The following is a 20549-nucleotide window of genomic DNA, read 5'->3' as shown; positions in this document are numbered from 1 at the left end:
TATTTTTAGTAAAAATAATTTAGGATTTAGATTGATAAGGTAATTGAAAATGGCCTGCACAATGTCTGGTACCAAGACTGTAATGCCAATCTAGAATGTTTTCCTCTTAATACCGATTTTTACAAATCGTATTTTCTTAGCAACTAATACATTTTCAGTTTGTTATTGTGAGATGTTAATTTACATAGCTAATTTCTGTACTTTCGTAAATATTACATTTTATTTACTTTAAAAAAATTATACAATGTTTTGCAATTGTTTATCTCAGGAAACTGTTTTAATGATGGTTATCTCTGGCCAGTGTCTTTGCACTGGAGAAAGTTAACCTGCATTAGTCTGGTCTAATATGTGGCCCTGTCTCTGTCAGCTGCCTTTTCTAACTCTGAATCACTTTGTGTTTCTTGCTTGGAAAGTTCTCGATAATAAACTACCTCTACTACTACTACTACTACTACTACTACTACTACTACTACACTACTGCATATTTTTGTTAAAGGCAGCTTTAGCTAGAAAAATATTTGGTGGAACCTAATAGTATACTTAAATAATAAAAGTGGTTTCAAATATGCGTCAGAAGTTAAACACGTTTTGTTATTATGGGAGACAGAAATTATGTCTTAAAAATAACCATACCTTTTTACGTTGTATCCCTTTCACCACATTGTTTTTATAATAATTATGTTTTTAGCAAATAGTACAGAAACAATCTTCAATAAATGTTAAGACCAATCAGCGTTTAGTCTGTTCCTCAGGTACCGTCCAATCCGCTCCATCAAAAACTTGTCACGAGCACAGTTCAGCCAATCGAATTAGGACAGAAACGAACGTTCATGTCAGTGAATGGAAAGAGCTAAGCTAGTCATGAGCTAAATGTCCGATTTGATACGTCTGTGACATTTCATATACAGTCTACATTCAGCAGCTGAGGAGTCATTTAAGAGGTGTGTACAAGTATCATCGTTGTTTTTTCATTTGCACATTTTTTTTGGTAAATGTGTGGTACCGACGTTACTAAGCTAGTTAGCAGATGTTAGCAGAAGTACTGATAGCCAAACACTAGCCACAAAGCTAGTTAGCTAGCTAGGTTTGATTCTGCTAACGCCTACGACTGGTTGTAGACTGAAGACCTGCACATTCAACAACGTGAATACATGTGCTTGATAGTTAATGATAATATCTTCTCTCCAATTGTTCGGACAGTTAACTGTTATGCGAGCAACGCTAGTAACGTTAACGACTGTTACGTTACTGACAACTAGCAGGATAACTTTCTTGCATACTTTATTTATATGGAGAAGATCTGCGAGTTGAAGCGGCCAAATGTTGGATCGTTTGTGGACAGAAAAAGTCCTTTCCAGAGATGGAAACTAACTAAGTACATGAACATAATTACTACATTTAAATGGGCTACATTTTACGGTAAGTTTAATGGTAACGTCACATTAGCTAAGTAACGTACGTTACTCCAATTCTGCAAATTAATGATTTGACTCCACAACGTTTAAGGGAAACATGTCGAGTTTTTTTACTCCTTTAGGTTTTTTGACGGCTTTAGTTACAGGTCTATTTGTACAGTCATACAAAACGTGAGAAGTTAACGCATCTCATCACTGTAAATACAAATTCTCAGAAGTAACGTTATCTAAAGTTAGACCACACCGCTGGACTGGCCACAGCAATAAAAGTTAAGCTTACTTGCACATTACTGCTTTAATATAGTTTTCAATACTCTGAAAGCGGCCATTCTTTTTTTTAATGAGTGTGTGTACTCTTGATATTTACATATTGCTGTATTTGACTTTAAACACTGGGCTGTTACACAACACTTTTGTTTGCTTTTGGACATGTAACCTTTTGAATATTTGCATAACAGCATTTTTGTATGATATTGCTACCTTCATGAAAAAAGGATTAGACCACTTATGTTACTACTGTTATCAATTGCAGTTAAGCCTATCGCTATGCATATTCCTGGTGAAATTGTACAGAGGAATCCTTAAGTGGTATTTAGACAAGCAACTGGTAATGGAAATGTGTTTTGCATTGCTTGTTAAGGATAACAGACCGATAAACAACACTTCTGTTACCGTTTCAGGTCATCATCATGGGTGAACCACAGCAGGTTAGTGCCCTTCCTCCTCCGCCTATGCAGTACATCAAAGAGTACACAGATGAAAACATACGCAAGGGTCTGGCTCCTAAGCCACCTCCACCCATCAGAGACAGCTACATGATGTTTGGCAACCAGTTCCAGTGTGATGACCTCATTATCCGGCCACTGGAGAGCCAAGGCATCGAGAGGCTCCATCCTATGCAGTTTGATCACAAACGGGAGCTTAAGAAGCTCAATATGTCCATTCTTGTGAACTTTCTGGACCTGCTGGACATCCTTATTAAGAGCCCGGGCAGTATAAAGCGTGAGGAGAAGCTGGAGGACTTGAAGCTTCTGTTTGTTCATATGCACCACCTGATAAATGAGTACAGGCCACATCAAGCTAGGGAGACACTGAGGGTGATGATGGAGGTGCAGAAGAGACAGAGGCTAGAGACAGCCGAGAGGTTCCAGAAACATCTGGAGAGGGTGGTGGAGATGATCCAAGGGTGCCTCGCCTCCTTACCTGATGACTTACCACAGACAGAGGGCCTGGATGGTACTGGTGATGGACCAAGGAGTGTGTCTGCAGAAGCTAGTGTTGGTTTTTCCTCTGGGCAGGCCCCCAGGCTGAACACAGAACCAATGGATGTAGAAGAAGCAGGTGCCAGCTGTATGGCAGCAGGTCATCAGGACAAGAGTGTCCCTGCTTCAAAGAGGGACAAAATGTGGGACAAGGATGCTGCCATGTGCAGTGTTATTGATGAAATTGCTTAAGTTTTCCGTTAAGTAGTCGTCTCTTTTTTTGTACACCAAAACTGTGTTTGTTTGTTTTTGTATGCTGTACGTAGAGTTAAAGTATGGAAATGTGTGCTGTGTTTTCACTGGGCCTGAAATCCTAACTGGAGTTGAATGGTGTTTTATTTAAAAGCCATTATGTAGATATTATTAAGTTCCTGTGAAGATATTTGAGGAATGTAAATATTACACAGATCAATTGGGGTGAAAACTTTCAGTTTTTGTAATAAAACCAATAAAGAAATTCCAATTGCAGTATGAGTGCAAAGCTGTCACAAATATGATCATTAAACCTATCAATGGTTTTAGGGAAACTGCATCATATCACAGCGAATTTCATGTATTTCAATCAATTTTAAGTGTTGATATTCCGTTATCTTTACAAAGCATTTACATCCTGTTGCATACTTTGCACGCTGTGTAATCTATTGACAGGTCATGGTCAGGTCAGTTTGTATAGACTCTAGTTACATAGTATTCCTAAAGCCCTTCCCTTTAGCGTTATGTAAAACACTTATATAATCTAACCATTGTTTTGTTGGCTTTTACGTGGAACAGTTTTTCCAGCAGCAGCAGCACTCTACTTAGTTTACATCTCCTTAGAAGGATCTTAATTTCCTTATTGCAACACAGAGCCAAATGCTTTGGGGGTGAATTTAAATATTAAAATATACCTCCTCCTATGACTTCTGTTACAAAAGGCAGTTTCTAGGTATGTGTACATTAATCCAGTAACAATTTGACAGTGTGTAAACCAAGTCTAGTAGTGGTATATTATAGAACTTTATTAAAGACAAGATGATAAGAAAACATTCAAACCGCATTTGAAATACAATGAAAATAAGTAGTTTAAAATTAGACACAATCATGCTAATAAATATTTACAGATTAAAAAGAAATTCTGTATCTAATTTATTGGACAAATCTTTTTTTTTTTTATAAAGCTCTGATTAAATGAGCTGAAAGTTTCAGCAGACTTTAATTATTCAGAAAGCATGTTCTACAGGTGGGGAGCATAGAAACTAGCCCCAAGCGAGGTGCTGCTTCACCTGTTCTGATCCTGGGAAAGCTCAGACATGTCCCAGATGACCTGAGAGGTCGGGATGCTTCATGAGGAAGAGATGTATTTAGTGCTTTATAGGCAAATAACTGATTTAAAATTCCATCCTTTGACACACAGGAAGCCAATGCAGTGATTCAAGGACAGGTGAAATGTTTTGCTCATGTTTCTTTATTTACATGCTATATAAAGCATAGAGTCACAGCTGTATGGGTGTCTTTGTGACCCACTAAGACTGCAGGCTATAATAATGTGAATCTAAGAAGTGTCTGTTTGGCCGGCCGCAGGCTTCAGCCTCATTTTATTGACCCAGAATTACTTCCATGAGACAGGCTTCACCTCACATGCAATGACTTGTATAACAAATGTACACATGTTGTTAACAGTTAAGCCTGTTTTTGAAGTTTGCACCTCCAGATGTGTCAGCTCTGTGTAGCCAGTTTACACGTGGCCTAATATTTTGAGTATGTAAGCAAAATCTGGGGATGAACCAGATGAACACAACTGGGTTTATGTCATGATCCTGCCGCCCCGCCCCCTGACCGCGATTATCCTCTGCTGGGATTCCCTACACCACGACAGGGTATTTTCCATATAGGCCTACTGCACTCTTGACTTGAATTATTATTCCTCTAGTGACTAGACGCATGAGTCTATAAACCCATAGCTTTCCACCCAGATGTTTTAAAGCCAAGAACTTTTGTCGCAGGAATTATGTTATGAAACTCGGCATCCTTGTGTTTCACAACAGGGCGGAAAGCCCTCCTTTCATCCAATCGGATTGGGCGATGCTGTGTCACGTGGTCTTTATTTATGTAATGTAATGGTGTAACACAGTAACCTATTTTTGCGTCTGATACATCGCATTAGGGGTTAAAAGCGGACACGGACTACTGAAAAGAAAGAATACTAATATGAACATATTCTGGTGGGGTTCGTGATGCGTTTGCGGAGTTCGGAACGACGAGGAAAGCGGCACGTTGAACTGGAAGCTGAGTTTTGTTTAATTCAACCTGCTTGAAAGGGAAATACGGTATGTGTCCCAAGCCAAAGACTAAGTTAAAGCTGGAAATGGATAGTGCCAATGGATATATTTTAATTTGCAAAGGGAATGTGTAAGGAGAGCACATGATAGCTTAAATTAGCGGTAGCCTTGCTAGACAGAAACCAGGTCGGGTTCGAGCAGATGTGACCAAAGAAGGGACACATTTACTGGATCTCTAGCTGTCGGTGTGTTATTTAAGTGGTGCATGCAATACTATTATACAATCAAGCCTCTCAGCCTGCATTGCTTTGACGATAAAAAGCAACCTTTTTTCCTCAGTGGGACGTTTTTTTCTGGTGACATAACGCAGTCAACATGGATATGCTGGAGTGTCCGCTCTGTCTCTTCCTGATGTTCGAGCCGGTGACCATGGCGTGCGGTCACACGTTCTGCCGGAGATGCGTTGGGGGCTACCTCCCGTCCAAATGCCCGTCGTGCAAGGAGAGGTTAAAACAAAGAGACGTGAAAAGCATGAAGAACAATGTTCTGCTTATCAGCGTCGTTGAGAAGTGCTGCCCCAACGAGACAAAGACGAAGTGCCATGTACAGGAGAAGCTCAAATCCAACGAGTTCATGGAAGCTTTACGCAATGTGAACGAGGGGCTACACTTAGGTAAGGGACGCATGCACAACATCATTACAACGGTACAGTGTGTGTGGTGCCTATTTTGGTTCAGTAAAGCCTGCAGGTTTGCTTGTATGTACAGTTACCTAAGATTAAGTAAGGAGGCAGATAGTGCAGAGTCCCACTTTTACGCACTGCTCACAGTTTTGGCTTGTGTCCAGTGCTGGTGACTGATGGTGCATCGCAATCGGCTCTGCTCTCCAGTCATAATGTGCTCAGCACTGAGATACAGGGGATGTAATGACAGAAAGGGGAGGAAACTTTGTATCTCAAGTACAGATCCGGAAAATACATGGTATTTATTCTACAAAGCTATTGATGACCTGGATGTATAACTGGGTCAGTAAACAGTCTCCAGATGCTCCTTCTTCATTGAAAGCAATAGTTTTTTCTCCCCATTTAGGAAAAACAGCAAGCACTTAAACTAATGTTATGTGCTGCATTAGAAGGATGCTCTGGAGAAAGTTAACCTGCATTAGTCTGGTTTAACATGTGGCCCTCTGTATTTGTCAGCTGTGTTTTTGGAGCAAGCTTTTTGTACATTTCTGCGGTCAAGTCGTGGTTTGAAAAGGAGAGAATGGTTAAGAGTTTGTGTTTAATATTTTCACAGGATTATTGTAAACACCCCTGCAAAGATGACCTTATATTTACAGTTACCGATCCTCTGTCTGCACTTCCTGTTTGTGCAATTGGCCTTATTTTCTTCACGCAGCAGCGAGGAGGTAAGAGGGACAGCTTTTACCCTGGATGAGTTTATCTCATCAGTATCCTGGGGATCATAGGAGTGTTTGTGCTACGATGAATCAGCGTACTGTTGAATTACCTCCCTGTTTGCCATGTTTGCCAACCCGAATAAATACTGCTGCAGCAGTATTTCTTCCTCCGGCACTTTTGGTTCTTGTGTAATGATTTCCGGGCACATTTGTTGTTTACATTGTTTTTTCTCTTGTCATTAGAGGTTTTAAGGTTGTGCCTTGAATTGTTGATTTCATAATGTGGACATTGTTGAGCACTGTCTGTAATTAAGGCCTGTACACTGTCAATACAACATGGCTGGAGTGGAGCAACAGCTTTATATAACAGCAACTCCTTGAAACTTGAATGCACACACATGCACATGTTGGTGTTGCAGGTGTATTAAGGTATTATTTTACTGGTAACATAAGCACAGTTAAATATCAACAGAAATGAGAAGGGATTGTGCACATGCAGCATTTATGTATCAGCATTATAATTCAGTGATAACCTTTCTGTGATAATAATAATAACACGTTTTATGTATAGCACCTTTCATACAAAAAACAAGGGAAGCCATAGAGATGGAATGAATATAAAAACAGGGGGAAAAGGCCACAAAATAAGATGATGATGATAATAATAATAATAATAAAAATAAAGTAAAGAATATTAAAATCAGTACCCTTATTTTAAGCATAAACATATATATCAATAAATACTGCAGCAGCATCAAAGGTCTCTAGTCTCTTCTACTCTGTTCTTATCTTTTCTTTTCTTCTTTTCTAACTCAGAAAGTATTTGGCCTCAAGAGCACTCTCTACCAACTTTGTATGCAAATCTAACCTGATGCATCATCAAAGAAAAAAAATTGGTGTTGGGTAGGGAATTGCACTTCTTTCTCTCCTGATACCTGCACTCCCCATTAATCAATATGTTTGAACCAATCCAATACCAGTAACATTGTTTTAGGCCTTATGACAAATAAGCTTGTATGAATTGCACTTTTACTTTTGTATAATGGATTTGATTGACTAAGAAAGAGCTTTTTAATTCGGATCAGTAACCACTTGTTGTGCGGTGCTTGTGTTTCCCTCAGCAAGCAGAACAACTCGTTATGCACACTGCTCCATGCCTGTCATTACATGTTGAATGTTTGCATTTAGAAAGGCGTGTTACCTAAGCATTAAAGCCACAGTTCTTGAAAGAACTGTGCAAATGATCTCTTATATTCTCTTTTCTTATTCCTTCTTCTGTTTTGTTTTGTTTGCATCCTTAGTCCCAGATGATCAGAGTTTGAAGCTGTTCAGAGCTGAAGCTAACTGTGGCCTGATGCGTTTCTCTGATGCTCTGACAGACCTCGACTACCTCTGCTGCCTTCGTCCTAACTGGACTGAGGTGAGAGACATTTGCAGTTTTGGACAGATACATAACATCTCGCTTGTATAATGTCTTTTTTAACACAAAGTTATCCATTAACAACACCACATTTAAAGCTTCAATTCAGTTGACCCCTGTGCAAATGTCTGCTGAATCTGAATTTTGTAAAATGCATGTAACAACACACGTAACCATAAAAGAAATGTGCCGGCCTTTTCGTTTTATTTTTATATTTTAATCCAAGCAATTTTCTCTGCTTGTATTGATGTTATGTCATCTAAAAAGTTATGCAAACAGCTACTTACGTCATACTGTCATTTAGCCAGTGGGTGGCTCACTGCAAATGCAGAAATGCTCACTGTACTGTATTAAATAATTTATATTGTTTCATTTTTTCTAGACATGTATTATATCACTTACAATTTTCACATCACATTTAACTATTTAAGCATCAAGCTTGAGTGGAAATAAAAAATAAAAGAAGTGTTATCATACTACAACGTAATTCAGATGAGTTTAGTGATGACTTTGCGTCGATGAGTTATGTTCTCTGCAGTGAGACGCTTTAGACGTGTCATTCCCTCATACAGGCAGCAGTGTGCTGATGTCACTTTTCTGTTGTGCAGGGCTTCTTTCGTAAAGGGAATGTACTGCTGGAAATGGGTCAACAGAAGGACGCCCTAATCCAGTTCCACCGTTGCCTAAAACTTCAAGCTGACTTTGCTCCTGCAAAGAGCCAGATCAAGAAGGTTTGTGTAACTTTACATTAAATGACCCTCTGAAAAGCGACCAGTGAGAGCAATAGAGACTTGAATTGGAAGATGTAAGATCTGATATATAAAACAGCAAGGGTAGCATTTGTATAGAATGATACAGTTGCATATGTCATTTTATTTTGTCTTTCTGCATTAGAATAGCAGCGATGATTCAGACATCAACTAACTCAGTTCCCCATCAATTATGAGTCTGAGTTGATCATGAGTGTGTGATATTTCATTATCACTTCATGGTTCATATGTTTAGAAGACAACTATAGGTGTTATAGAGATTTTCAATTAGTTCTTAATGTATTCCTCCGACATTTTGTTAATGCTCTTATTATTATTATTATTATTATTATTATTATTATTATTATTATTATTATTATTATTATTATTATTATTATTATTATTATTATCATTAGTAGTAGTCAGTGTTGGGGAGTAACTTGTTACATATAACAGAGTGAATTCAATTAAAAACAAAATGTAATTTTAATCAGTTAGTTATTGAGAAAAAAATATGAAATTAAATTACAGTTACTAATCAAAATGTTGGGGATCACAAAGGAGTTACATCATGTTCTGTAAAAAGCTTATAGGTCAAATATAACATTTATTCTGTTGCTCTGTTCCAATCTTAATTCAAGTTATATTGAGGAACTTTTAATAAAACTATTTCTGTAGTAATCAATGAGTACTGTTGTGAGGTTTACACTGCCTGCTTTAAATGATTATGTTTTATGACACCGTGGGGAAAAGGTGAGGACCCAAATGCAAAACGGCAGACAAGGAGGTTAATAAAAAGAGGGCTTTATTCAAAAAGCTTACAAAAATACAAAAGGTAAAAAGTAAACTGAAAAGACAAACCGGGAAGACACGAGGGAACACTGCAAAGCACGAGGAAGAACGCCAGGGAACATCAGCGTAACGGGGATAGATAGATAGAACGGGACACAGCTGGGAGAGAAAGACAAATACACAGGAGGACCAAATCAACAATCAAAGTGTGAGGGAAAAACACAAGGACAGGAAGTAAAAGTAGACATGATACACAGGGGAGTGAACATTTCAAAATAAAACAGGATACAGAAAATCACGGTCATGACATTTAAGTAATTAAATGTACTAAGTTGCATTACTTTGATGAAGTAAGTTACTTTACTTATTCCATTTTTAACATTGTAACTCTGTAACCTATTACTTTCCAAAAGTGATCACTTTTCTTTAGAAATATGTATATTTTACAACACTGGGTGAAAACAAACTCATTTATATTAACGACATGTATGTGACTAATTTGTATCATGACATGAATTCAAATGGCAGATTCTGGAGGCAGAGGGCATGGCAGTGCCGGACGAGGTGTCCTGCATCTTGCAAGTGGTGTCCGAGTACCTAAAAGGGCCCTGCCCCATTACCAGCCTAAGTGGCTCCCAGGGGCCAACTCACCCTGATGGCCTCAAACATCAATGTGGGGATGACAGAGAAGGAAAAGGGAGGAGAGAGGCACACCAGGTGAGCTCTGAGGGTAATGTTAACGGCTCTGATGTGCACTTTAACGCTTGGTCATGGGAGGTGTGTGAATGCAAATATACTGTAAATCCTAACTGATAAAACTGTGTGTGTGTTTAGGGTTCCAAGGTGAAGCATGACACAGGTACCGAGTGCTGCCTCAGCCTCTGCCAAGCTGTTTCCTTCCTCCCTGCTGCTGAGGAGGACGAGGAGATGATGAGGAAGGAAGATGGGCATGGCAGGGGTACGCGCACACACACACACACACACACACAGACACACACACACACACACGCACACACACACGCACACACACGCACGCATACACACCAGTATATAACACAGACACACACTTATGATAAATTGACTGTCATCATCATTGTCCTCATCATGAATCATTATGTCACTGTCGCTACAAACAGCTTTACCATAACACCCAGCAGATGGATTGAAATTGCATAATAATCACTAGTTCTGAAACTCGACATAAAGCTTAAAAGTGAAAGTCTCTCTCTCTCTCTCTCTCTCTCTCTCTCTCTCTCTCTCTCTCTCTCTCTCTCTCTCTCTCTCTCTTGCCTTCCCTCTCTCTCTCTCTCTCTCAGGTGAAAGTGGTGACAGCAGAGAGAAAACTCTAGGTGTTCTCACCGTGTCAGACTTTGAGTGCCCGCTCTGCATCAGGTTGGTGTCCTGGAGTATTCGCTCTGATCAATTATGCACTGCTCTACCTTGTCTGCCGTAATGTCATATATCAGGTTAATCCTGTTTTCCTCTCTCGTGGATTATTGATTAGCACGCATACACTATGCACAAAAACACTCTACAAGCTACTTTAGAAATAGCAACTAACTTGTTTCTTTCTCTCTCCTCTGAAGATTTTTTTTTGAGCCAGTCACTACTCCCTGTGGTCACACCTTCTGTAAAAACTGCATAGAGAGGAGTCTGGACCACAACCTCCGCTGTCCACTCTGCAAACAGCCGCTACAAGAGGTAAACATCTACAGATGGCTCGGTGACCGGAATCAGACGATTTATAGCTTGATCGGCCGATCAGTCTCAGATACAACATTTGACAGGCCTACGCATGCGTCACACGATGGTGCACCTCACACGCTCTGCGTCACAGACATTTACTGCCGATAGTCCCAGCCACACACACAGGGTGGCCAACTTGACGACTTTCTCACTAGATTTACCAACTTTTCAGACCCTCTTAGCGACAAATTTAGCGATTTATTCAGACTATCAGGGGAAGAGCAGGAGATGTATATATATCTATATATTAATTCCCAAACACACTGCTCAATTGGTTTAAATACGTTTCTTAGATCCTGTTTTTAGCACATGGACGTCTTCACTTTAATAGCAGATTACATTCTTAAATGATTTGTTACAGTGTGGAAGAAAGTTCATACATACCGTACACCTGATCTGCTAACACATAAAGAAACTCATCGGCTTTCGGTTTGATGTGATTTAGCTTCTGTGCGCTACTGGCAATATTTCTGGGGTTCCGATATAACCAGCGGAGATCCGGGCCAAGACTTCCTCTTCTGTGTTCCACTCATTGTTTACTGTTCTTGTGAAGGAAATTCTTAATGAGTACTGGGAAATAAAGGAGCTGATGGAGACCGAAGTGATGTCTTACACTGAAGGTTTATTAGATCTTGTACAAGGAGAACAGAGAATGAACAATACAAGCAAATACAGAGATGCTGTCACATTGTCTGCCACCATCCATTCTGGCAAACAGCCACTTTCTGTCGACATTTATCCTAAAGCAAGGCATCACGTAAACTGTTTACCTAAAGATGGATCCCCGAGATGGCTCCGAATCCTAGCCGACACATTCTAAGTAAGACAGTCATAGCATCTCCCTGACCTTGCCAGTCTGAATACACTTGGACAGCCTCACTTGTTATCCTGCAGCTGTGCTTTACCAGGTCCAGGGAGATAACCAGGATGAACTATAGTTTGTTGTGAAAACAACTTTACCTGAGAATGGACTAGTAGAGGTTGGCATTTGACCTAAAGCCTATTTCAGTCTTTCTCAAAGAGTGGTCGTGGTCCAAATGAATACATTATAAGTTTAATGTGTTTCTCAAACTGTAAAATTGACTAGTATAGACTAGAGTGTAGCATAGATGTAGCGTAGCTATGTAGGTTCGTTTTATGATCTTAGTCATAAATGATCTGTGCGGTCAATTTGAGCCGCGGTCAGCTGGCAAGATGGATCGATGGCTCAAGACAGGGTCAGTTAAAAGAACATTAAATCATAGATCTGACGCGACAGTGAAGGTGCATCGTCCTGATGCAGGTGATTCAGCAGCTACAAGTGGTTCAGCCGCAGCGACAACAAGTGGCTTTGTGTGCGTTACTGAGTCCCAGGAGAGCGGTTCGCTGTCCACCCTCCACCCGGCTGAAAGCTGTGAAACTCGGCTTGAACGCGGACAGTCCAGCGCTAAAGTGAAGAGAAAATATCACAGCGACTACAGTGAGATCTGGATTTTTTTGGACTGGAGATGAAGAGGATCCCAATCCACACTGTGTTTTGTGCTACGAGTCGTTGGCGAACGAGGCTATGAAACCCACCAAACTCAAGCCACATGTTGAGAGTAAACACAAGGATTACTTTGGGAAACCTTCAGGAATTGTTGAGAGAAATCGTGATGAATTTAAGAAACACATGACGAGGCGCCCTCACAGTTTGCATTTTGCGTATCTCTCAGTAGTAACGATCTTGCTGTGGGTAAGTTCTCTGTACGGACATAAACTCAGTAATAAATGTAGTCTACCTTTCATATGATGTGTACAATCTATCAGCATTCACCGTTTAAATTGCATATGAACGAAATGCTTGTAGAATCTGTAGTTGTATTTGTATTGTTGATTTAATGTGTGAAGGAGCGACATAGAGAAGGTCACATAAAGCTCATTATTAGGCTGTCATTTGTAATATATTGTTGGAGTGGTAAGCAGGCCTATTGTTTTTGGATATTTGGGGAGTTAGGTGGTCCGTGAGTGTTTTTTTTTAGTGTTTTGGTTAAGTGGTCCTTGGTCTGAAAAAATTTGAGAAACACTGGCCTATTTGGATGTCCTCTGCCATAAGAAACAGTCTCCAAATATGTACAGAGACTGAGGTTTGACCATTTCGACATATGTTTACTAAGAATAGCTATATAACCTGGTCCAGCTTTAGGACTAGGTCCAACATTCCTTAACAGTTCTGATTAGCAATTCGAGACGTGATAATAGAGTTGGAGTTAGGAGACGACGTCTACGGCTAATCTCTACAAACAGATACATTTATAAAAGCTAATAAAAAGCTAAATCATCGGCAGACGGTGGCCGATGGGTTTCGCCTCTTTTGCTCTCCACACGGACTGTGTACCTGCATGCGATCAAAGCTCGCTCTAACGTGATTGGTCGGTACTACTCGGACTAAAAACAGAAACCAACGCTTCTGATACCAAAATCTTTGCCTGCTGCCTACAGTTTATCTGTTCAGAGGGATTACATCTACGACAAATAATACTGTCATAACAACTGTTTGGATATATTTATATGTTCCCATACACAGCTGAGACCACATTAAAATAAGATACTATCTATATTGTGCAGCCACAATTGCTTTGCAGGATCTTTGTTGCACCAAAGTACACATTTAAATGTAATACAGTGAATTGTTTTACTGTAACATATACTATATATAATTGCGTAATAATAAGCATCATAATGTTGCAATTATGGCTGATTGGTCTCACTTTTCTCTTCCCAGTACTTTAAAAACAGGAAGTACAACACCACAGTTCTGCTTCAGGACATCATGATCTGCCTTTTCCCCTCACAGTTGGCTGAGAGGAAACAGGTCCATGAAGCTGAAATTGCTGAACTGTCCAAGTAGGCACCCACCTCACACAATCTACACTTGAGTGATTCAGTGAAGTGATTCATTCTGGCAACTTTAATCGTGCCTTATTCACACAATTCTCTACCTTATTTCTTTGTATCTTTTTCTCCCTGCCTCCATCTTTTATTTGCTTCTTCCTTTGTAGTCTCACTAAGGACATCCCTATATTTGTTTGCACGGTGGCCTACCCTGGCGTTCCCTGCCCCCTGCACATCTTCGAGCCTCGATATAGGCTGATGATGCGCCGCTGCATGGAGACCGGCACCAAGAAGTTTGGCATGTGCAACTATGAGCATGGCAAGGGGTATGCAATTTACTTTTCTTTTTTTTAAATTGTAGATTGGGGTAGATAATAATGTTCAAACTTAAGCGGCATCAGTTTCAAATCAAGTGAGGTAAAGGTCCTGTACATTTATTTAGACCAGCCTTGTCTGGGCCATAGAGAGACCGTGTTTGACATTTAACTAACTGTGAAGTTCACTGCAGGCGAGATGGAGCCTTATGGGATTGTCAGCAATGCGGGCATAAGCAGGCGGCACAGTGGGCAAAGTTTAAATCAGTCATAAGTGACCCTGACTAGGTGGGAAATGGCAGCATGGTCACCAATCTGGTGTGAAATCTGCTTCATCCTCCATCAGATACCACCGGATATTTGTTCCTAGTTCCACTGTATGTTGCCATGTTATTGCATTTCCCAACATGATTACCTATAACTATCCAGTTGTCTAAACTAATATTAAAATATATAAATAATGTGCAGAATAATGTTGTATTAAAGCATTTTTTGCCTCTGGAGCTCATTATATTGATTATGCGAGATTTTAAACTTTTTGTCAAAATGTGCCTCATTAACAACATTGCAGTGGACGGGGGGTCCACCACCTTCCTTAAAAATGTTTCATTAAAACATATGAGATTAGTTCCCTCTTACACTATAACATAAATGGCAATTGATAGTACACTTTGCTGAGCTGAGGGATTTATTTTTATACTATACTATGACTTTTCAATGACATTTATATGACATACTATACATTTCTTATGAGTTTTCTCATGACATATTATATTATGTAATAGTTTATGGTATTTACGACATATTATACTATGACTTTTGTTTTATAACATACTGCCCTATGGCTTTTTAATGACTTTTTTTTACGTAACACTTTCTATGAAGACCAAATTTATAGTGCAATAAGAGGGCATTCATAGTTAATTCTAATGCATTTATAACATTTCATGACTACACACAATACGTATGAATATATCAGTAGTCATAAAACATTATAGAACCTATATTATATATTCAAAGTAAGTAAAAGACAAAATACATTTAGTCAAGTTTACTTTTCATTGTGGAATGAAAACGGTGAGTTTAGGTATTCTCACAAACCATCAACAACTGCATGCAGCCACATAGTTACAACCATTACAACCCCCCTTCTCTCACACACACACACACACACACACACACACACACACACACACACACACACACACACACACACACACACAGGTTCTGTTCCCAAAGCAGACACCTTGTACTTGTAGTTCTTTGCATGGTTTATTGACATTTTAACACCTTGCATAATAATCACTCATGATGAAGCATAGATTATTTTAAATACATGACGATACATTACCCTTTACTTACCACCAACAATGACATGTTATGCTAAAGCATGCATTATTATACATGCATCAATATGTAATTCACTTTACAATGATAATTTATGATACTCCATGTACTATTATAGCATACAACGATTCCTTACTACAGTATATTATTGAGATGTGTACAGGTAGTCATAATTTAAGCCCTGTCATTAACCTCTAGTTTATAACTAGGCAAGAGCCTCCGTAACACCTCACTATAAGTTACATCTATATAATTTATGACTTGATATAGTGCATCAGAGAGCTTTATCTGAAGCACTAAAAATGCATTATAATTCACTACGAATGTCTTCATAATTCACTGAAGATGTGGTCTTTAGTTACCCATTCCGCCCCATTTTTGTTACGGCAATAATCACATTAAAAAAAAAGAAGGTGTATGAATTTAAGGCGTTCATGGTTTTTCCTCATGTGCCTCAGGTTTGCAGACTATGGCTGCATATTAGAGATCCACAGTCTGGAGCTGCTGGCTGATGGACGGTCCTTTGTGGACGCAGCGGGTGTCAGCAGATTCAAGGTGCTTAAGAGAGCTCAGCGAGACGGCTACCACACGGCTGATATCGAGTACCTGGAGGACCTCAAGGTTTGGGTCGCAGAGATCACTAACTACAGCAACACATAAAGAAGATATTATACCTTGGACCTCTTCTCGCTCTTGACTTTTTCTTGTCTGTGCGTCCTCTTCTCTCCCAGGTTGATGGTAGTGAGTTGGAGATTTTGGAGAGTCTGCATGACAGTGTGTACCAGCAGGCTCAGGACTGGTACCAGCGCCTTAGCAGTCGCATTCGCGAGCAGATCAGCAGACAGTACGGCACCATGCCAGATAAGGAGGAGAACCTTCAGGTGTGGTTCTTACTGTAGCTTTAAAACACATTTCTCATACAGCGTCCAGGAGCCACAGAGAAATGATTTACTTGTTTTTTGTCATGATGTCCGCCACTGAAATTATATTCCCTAACTGACCACAGTAATGTACAAAATGGGGGAAATTAATTTGGTGTATAATTCTTTTCATTCATCAAACACATGCAGTGGCTTATCAGCATGTCCACTTGCTTTTTTTTAAAATTCAGTTTTTATCTGTTAATTTCTGGATTGAATAGTATTTCAAACAAGCGGTTCATTAGTAATTATTCACAGAGAAAATACTATCTGTTTTTATTTGTTTCAAAGTTATGATTATTTAGTTATTGTTTAAAAATAATGAAGTGCAGACTCAAACTACACTCATAGCTCCATTACTGCACAGTGGTAACATTAGCTTTGGCAATAATAAAAACAGACTTTATGTTCATAGGGATTCAGTTTCAGTTGAAAGAATAGAAAACATTAGCGAGTTGGAAGGTGAGAAAAACACAATATAGAAATGATATTACAGTATGCATAAAAAAGATGGTGATGTGGAAGAAGAATAACTTGAAAAGCCACAGCTGTCCTTATCTGAATATATATATATATATATATATATATACACATATATATATATATACACATATATATATATATATATACACATGTATATATACATATATACATATACACATATATATATACATATATATATATATATATATATATATATGTATATATGTGTATATATATATATACATATATATATGTATATATGTATGTATAAATGTACGACTTCAGTTACAGAGTTTTTTCCCCTCTCCCACCTCCTGGATTAGTTTTCTTTTTTTTTATACTTTTACCTTCAATGGCCCGAAGCAGTAATGCCAAGTGATTTGTTCTACAGGAGCCAGTGGGCTGGTGTGGTACTTTAAGCATCTTCCTATTCTATTCCTTTGTTACTATCCTCTAGGCCTCATCCAATGGTCCGGCCTGGTGCTGGTGGCTGCTGTCTGTCCTCCAGCTGGACCCTGCCTATCAAACCACCATCCTGTCCCTGACCTCACTCAAAGACCGCTTGGGACACCTCCGCCTTGTCCTGGAGTACTTCTCTCAGAGCTAGACCCCACAGCTCAGTGGTAGTGTGACCACAACAAGCTGAGGTTCAATAAGAAAGCTATGAATGCATCCACACCACAGAGATTTGGGTTTGGGTCTACTCTGCATCTTAAAGTCACAGCTCAAGGCCAAATCATCTGGTCTACAGCAGAAAGAAAGTGATTTCATTACAAAACACAGCGCAATTGTACAGAGTCGGGGTTCTGCGGTTTGAGAGTTTGCATGACTTATCTTTCTTACACCGTGTTCTTCCCTAGGAATTTATGGGTTCAGAGTAGTTTACACGTTTACTTGCTGCAACAACAGAAACTACTTGGTCGACCAAAGATGCTTCTTATTTAGGTCCTTCAAAGGTGGTAAAATATTATTTGTTGATTAACTAAATCAGTTCAATTAACATTACTGAATATAAGCACTAGGTGTCACTGTTCTTTCTCCCAATAATTGTAAACAAGAAGAACATGCAGCTTCAGCCAAGCGGACACAGTTTTCTGTACTGTCAGGTGTTCATTCAAATCAGACTCTTTTATTAACATAGCTTCGCTTGGGAATAAACATTAATAGCACAGACAATTTGTAGAGATGTGTAGACGATGTTTCAGGACTATGCACATCAGAGTATTACATTGATTTGGATATTGCTGAAGGGCACTTCTTGTAATTCTTCTCATCTAATTGCATTTATTGGCCTTGACAGCTATTGACCACGGCTCATTTTATACTATTGAAAAATCTTAAAATATCCCTATTTAGTATTAAATATTGCAATAATAATTCATAGTTTCACATAAAAGGGCAGCAACTGGAGGATCTTTTTTTAAATAAAGGAAGCCGCTGCTGTGGCTGCTGGATGTCTCTGGATGCCGTTTGTCATCATCTGGTGGGAAAAGTATTCTGTGAAATTTTGTCAATGAGGAGACAGAGTGAGTGAATGGGAGGCGTACTGTACCAGCTTTGTTTTACAAATGAACCTGTGTGATGTTGCAGCACTGTATGTATGCGTGTGAGCTGTAAATAGGAAGTTTCCGTCGCCAACTTCATTAGCTAATTATAATTTTTTTTATTTCTTATGGCGAGGTGTCAGCACTGATGATGGCTACTGTCAGGTCCGCTCCCTCAAGGTGCATGGGCTATAAATGAAGCCATGACACAGTGCTTAACATTTCTTGTGCATAGATACCTGTGAAATAATTCAGCGAGGGTCTGACTGGGGCTGAGTCCCTCCTGCGGTGCTTCTGTGTTGGCCACATCAGCCAGGCCCCTGTCTGTGTGGCCCCTCTACCACCAGTCATGGTGCCTTTGAGTGCCTGGGCTAACTAACCGGGAGACCTGCAAGTCTTAGACTTTCTACTTATATGACAGACTGTGATTTGCTATTTAAATTGTTTTTGCAATTCATTTTTATTTAATATAGCGCTACATTCCATGGAATGTTGAAGCTGCATTGTGACGTGTAGTTAGTTTCCGAACACATTGGAGCTTTAAGGAATAACACCCACAGAATGACCATTTGATTATCAATTAGCATGTAACCCATGTCACCTTGTAGAAAACGATCTCGCATGCCTCCACGGTGAACCAATAATCAGAAGTCTTGATTAATTGAAGTAAATACCAAGTTAATGACGGCAAAACTATATGAAAACCTCTGTTAACAAACAAGAGTTTGTACATTTATATTTGTTCTGTTTTTAACGCGCCCCCCCCCCCCATTACCTTCAATTCATCAAGAATCTTCTCCAGTTTTGGATTCTTTGTTCACCGTGTGAGGCATTGACTGTTTTCTTCAAGAATTCAAGGCAAGTAATTCATTTACAAACGGTTGTTTTGGGCGTGACGTATTCCTTTGACTGGGTGAAGCATACGTAAGAGCTTTTTTTTTTACCTTGATAAATGTGCCATAGATATTTCTATGTTATGTGTTTTAAAGGAATAGTTTAAATAAATAGTCACTGTGTTTATGTTTATCTACATCGCTGACTCTGAGGTTAGTCTTCAACCCTCATGCCTTTTGTATGGTGGATATCGAACTACCATCTCTTCATGGCCAACATATCACTTCAAACTGTCAGAAGTGTCTCAGCAAACACAGTCATAGATGCATTGTGCGTGATACAGAACAACAGCCCTGCTAGTGTGATATTGAAGATGAGATTAGAATAAAAGGGGTAATCATGAGACTATATACGCACAAAAATGTGGCAAACCAGTTGGTAGACTGATAGATACAGGGGCAGCATTTACCTCATAAACAGGCTAACAACTACACTTTACTTGAGTGCAAGGAATACTGTTTGTACCGTCTCTCACGACATATTAATCAACCTCAGTTAATATGCTGACATTTTTGCAGCCATCTGGGATTCAAATATGAGTCAAATACTTTAATGTGCCAGTTTTCACAACACGTCTCCAAAGCTAGTATTGAAAATAGTAATGAAAAAATACATGTATCATAAAAGGTTAGTTTCTCGCTTCTACCGGGAAACGATTAACGTTCTCTCAGAAATAAAAAGGGATTGAGATTCTTATAGAATTCTTTTGAATGACCAGCCTAAACGCCTGACTACGAGCCCACAGCCTCGTGTCCCACAGCCATTGAGGTGAATTCCTCTGCTCTGCTCTGTTCGACATCTTATCAGAGAAGAACATATTTTTACACAGTGAAATCAATTTAGTGTGTTTCACTTTCTGGTTCTCAGCTGCAGTTTGTCATGTTTTCCTGTCTTTTTAAAATCATGCCTGTTTTTGTGTGTCTCTTTTATTACTTACAGATGATGACTTTCCATGAATAAAATGGTGATGTATGTTGATCACAGTAATCGGTCCCATGTATTGATTTACTCTGTTTAAGACAGAACTTAATCTTTGAACCATTTGTGAAATTTGCTTCATGAAAAAAAAAGCCAAATATATTTGAAAAATAAACGATTGTGCACCCATATTTTTCACCCAACTATTGGTCTATTTAAGGTATAATTTGCCATAC

The 20549-nt window shown here is 39.2% G+C and overlaps 2 protein-coding genes across 7 annotated transcripts; both read left to right on the top strand.

Annotated features, from left to right (window-relative positions):
* Window positions 1–753: 753 nt before the first annotated feature.
* On the top strand, window positions 754–3149 carry med7 (mediator complex subunit 7). 2 transcript variants are annotated; one of them, XM_029440949.1, is made up of 2 exons: window positions 754–941; window positions 2096–3149. In XM_029440949.1, the coding sequence occupies exon 2, from the start codon at window positions 2105–2107 to the stop codon at window positions 2867–2869; it is 765 nt and encodes a 254-aa protein (XP_029296809.1). In that variant the 5' UTR covers window positions 754–941; window positions 2096–2104; the 3' UTR covers window positions 2870–3149. The 2 variants fall into 2 exon arrangements, with proteins under 2 accessions (XP_029296809.1, XP_029296810.1); XM_029440950.1 differs by lacking the exon at window positions 754–941 and adding an exon at window positions 1015–1419.
* Window positions 3150–4760: 1611 nt separating this feature from the next.
* On the top strand, window positions 4761–19222 carry lonrf4 (LON peptidase N-terminal domain and ring finger 4). Of its 5 annotated transcripts, XM_029441751.1 has the most exons (14): window positions 5472–5608; window positions 6231–6342; window positions 7150–7236; window positions 7635–7753; window positions 8362–8484; window positions 9823–10011; window positions 10129–10252; window positions 10611–10686; window positions 10881–10995; window positions 13784–13905; window positions 14061–14219; window positions 16013–16175; window positions 16286–16435; window positions 17415–19222. In XM_029441751.1, the coding sequence occupies exons 4-14, from the start codon at window positions 7688–7690 to the stop codon at window positions 17562–17564; spliced, it is 1437 nt and encodes a 478-aa protein (XP_029297611.1). In that variant the 5' UTR covers window positions 5472–5608; window positions 6231–6342; window positions 7150–7236; window positions 7635–7687; the 3' UTR covers window positions 17565–19222. The 5 variants fall into 5 exon arrangements, with proteins under 5 accessions (XP_029297610.1, XP_029297608.1, XP_029297609.1 ...); XM_029441750.1 differs by lacking the exons at window positions 6231–6342; window positions 7150–7236 and adding an exon at window positions 4761–4983 and having other exon boundaries at window positions 5275–5608; window positions 13856–13905; XM_029441748.1 differs by lacking the exons at window positions 6231–6342; window positions 7150–7236 and adding an exon at window positions 4761–4983 and having other exon boundaries at window positions 5275–5608.
* Window positions 19223–20549: the final 1327 nt, after the last annotated feature.

The sequence above is a fragment of the Cottoperca gobio genome, chromosome 10 (assembly GCF_900634415.1).
Source record: "Cottoperca gobio chromosome 10, fCotGob3.1, whole genome shotgun sequence".
In the NCBI taxonomy this organism is placed as follows: Eukaryota; Metazoa; Chordata; class Actinopteri; order Perciformes; family Bovichtidae; genus Cottoperca; species Cottoperca gobio.
The sequence above is the reverse complement of the archived record's forward strand: the minus strand, read 5'-3'. Positions and strand labels throughout refer to the sequence as shown.

Bases quoted from the DNA above. Each gene is read 5' to 3' on its own strand.
- med7 (XM_029440949.1), top strand. From the start codon at position 2,105: ATGGGTGAACCACAGCAGGTTAGTGCCCTTCCTCCTCCGCCTATGCAG.
- lonrf4 (XM_029441748.1), top strand. From the start codon at position 5,311: ATGGATATGCTGGAGTGTCCGCTCTGTCTCTTCCTGATGTTCGAGCCG. The intron at 5,609-7,634 runs GTAAGGGACGCA...TTGCATCCTTAG, and splicing joins GAACGAGGGGCTACACTTAG to TCCCAGATGATCAGAGTTTG. The intron at 10,996-13,783 runs GTAAACATCTAC...TTCTCTTCCCAG, and splicing joins GCAAACAGCCGCTACAAGAG to TACTTTAAAAACAGGAAGTA.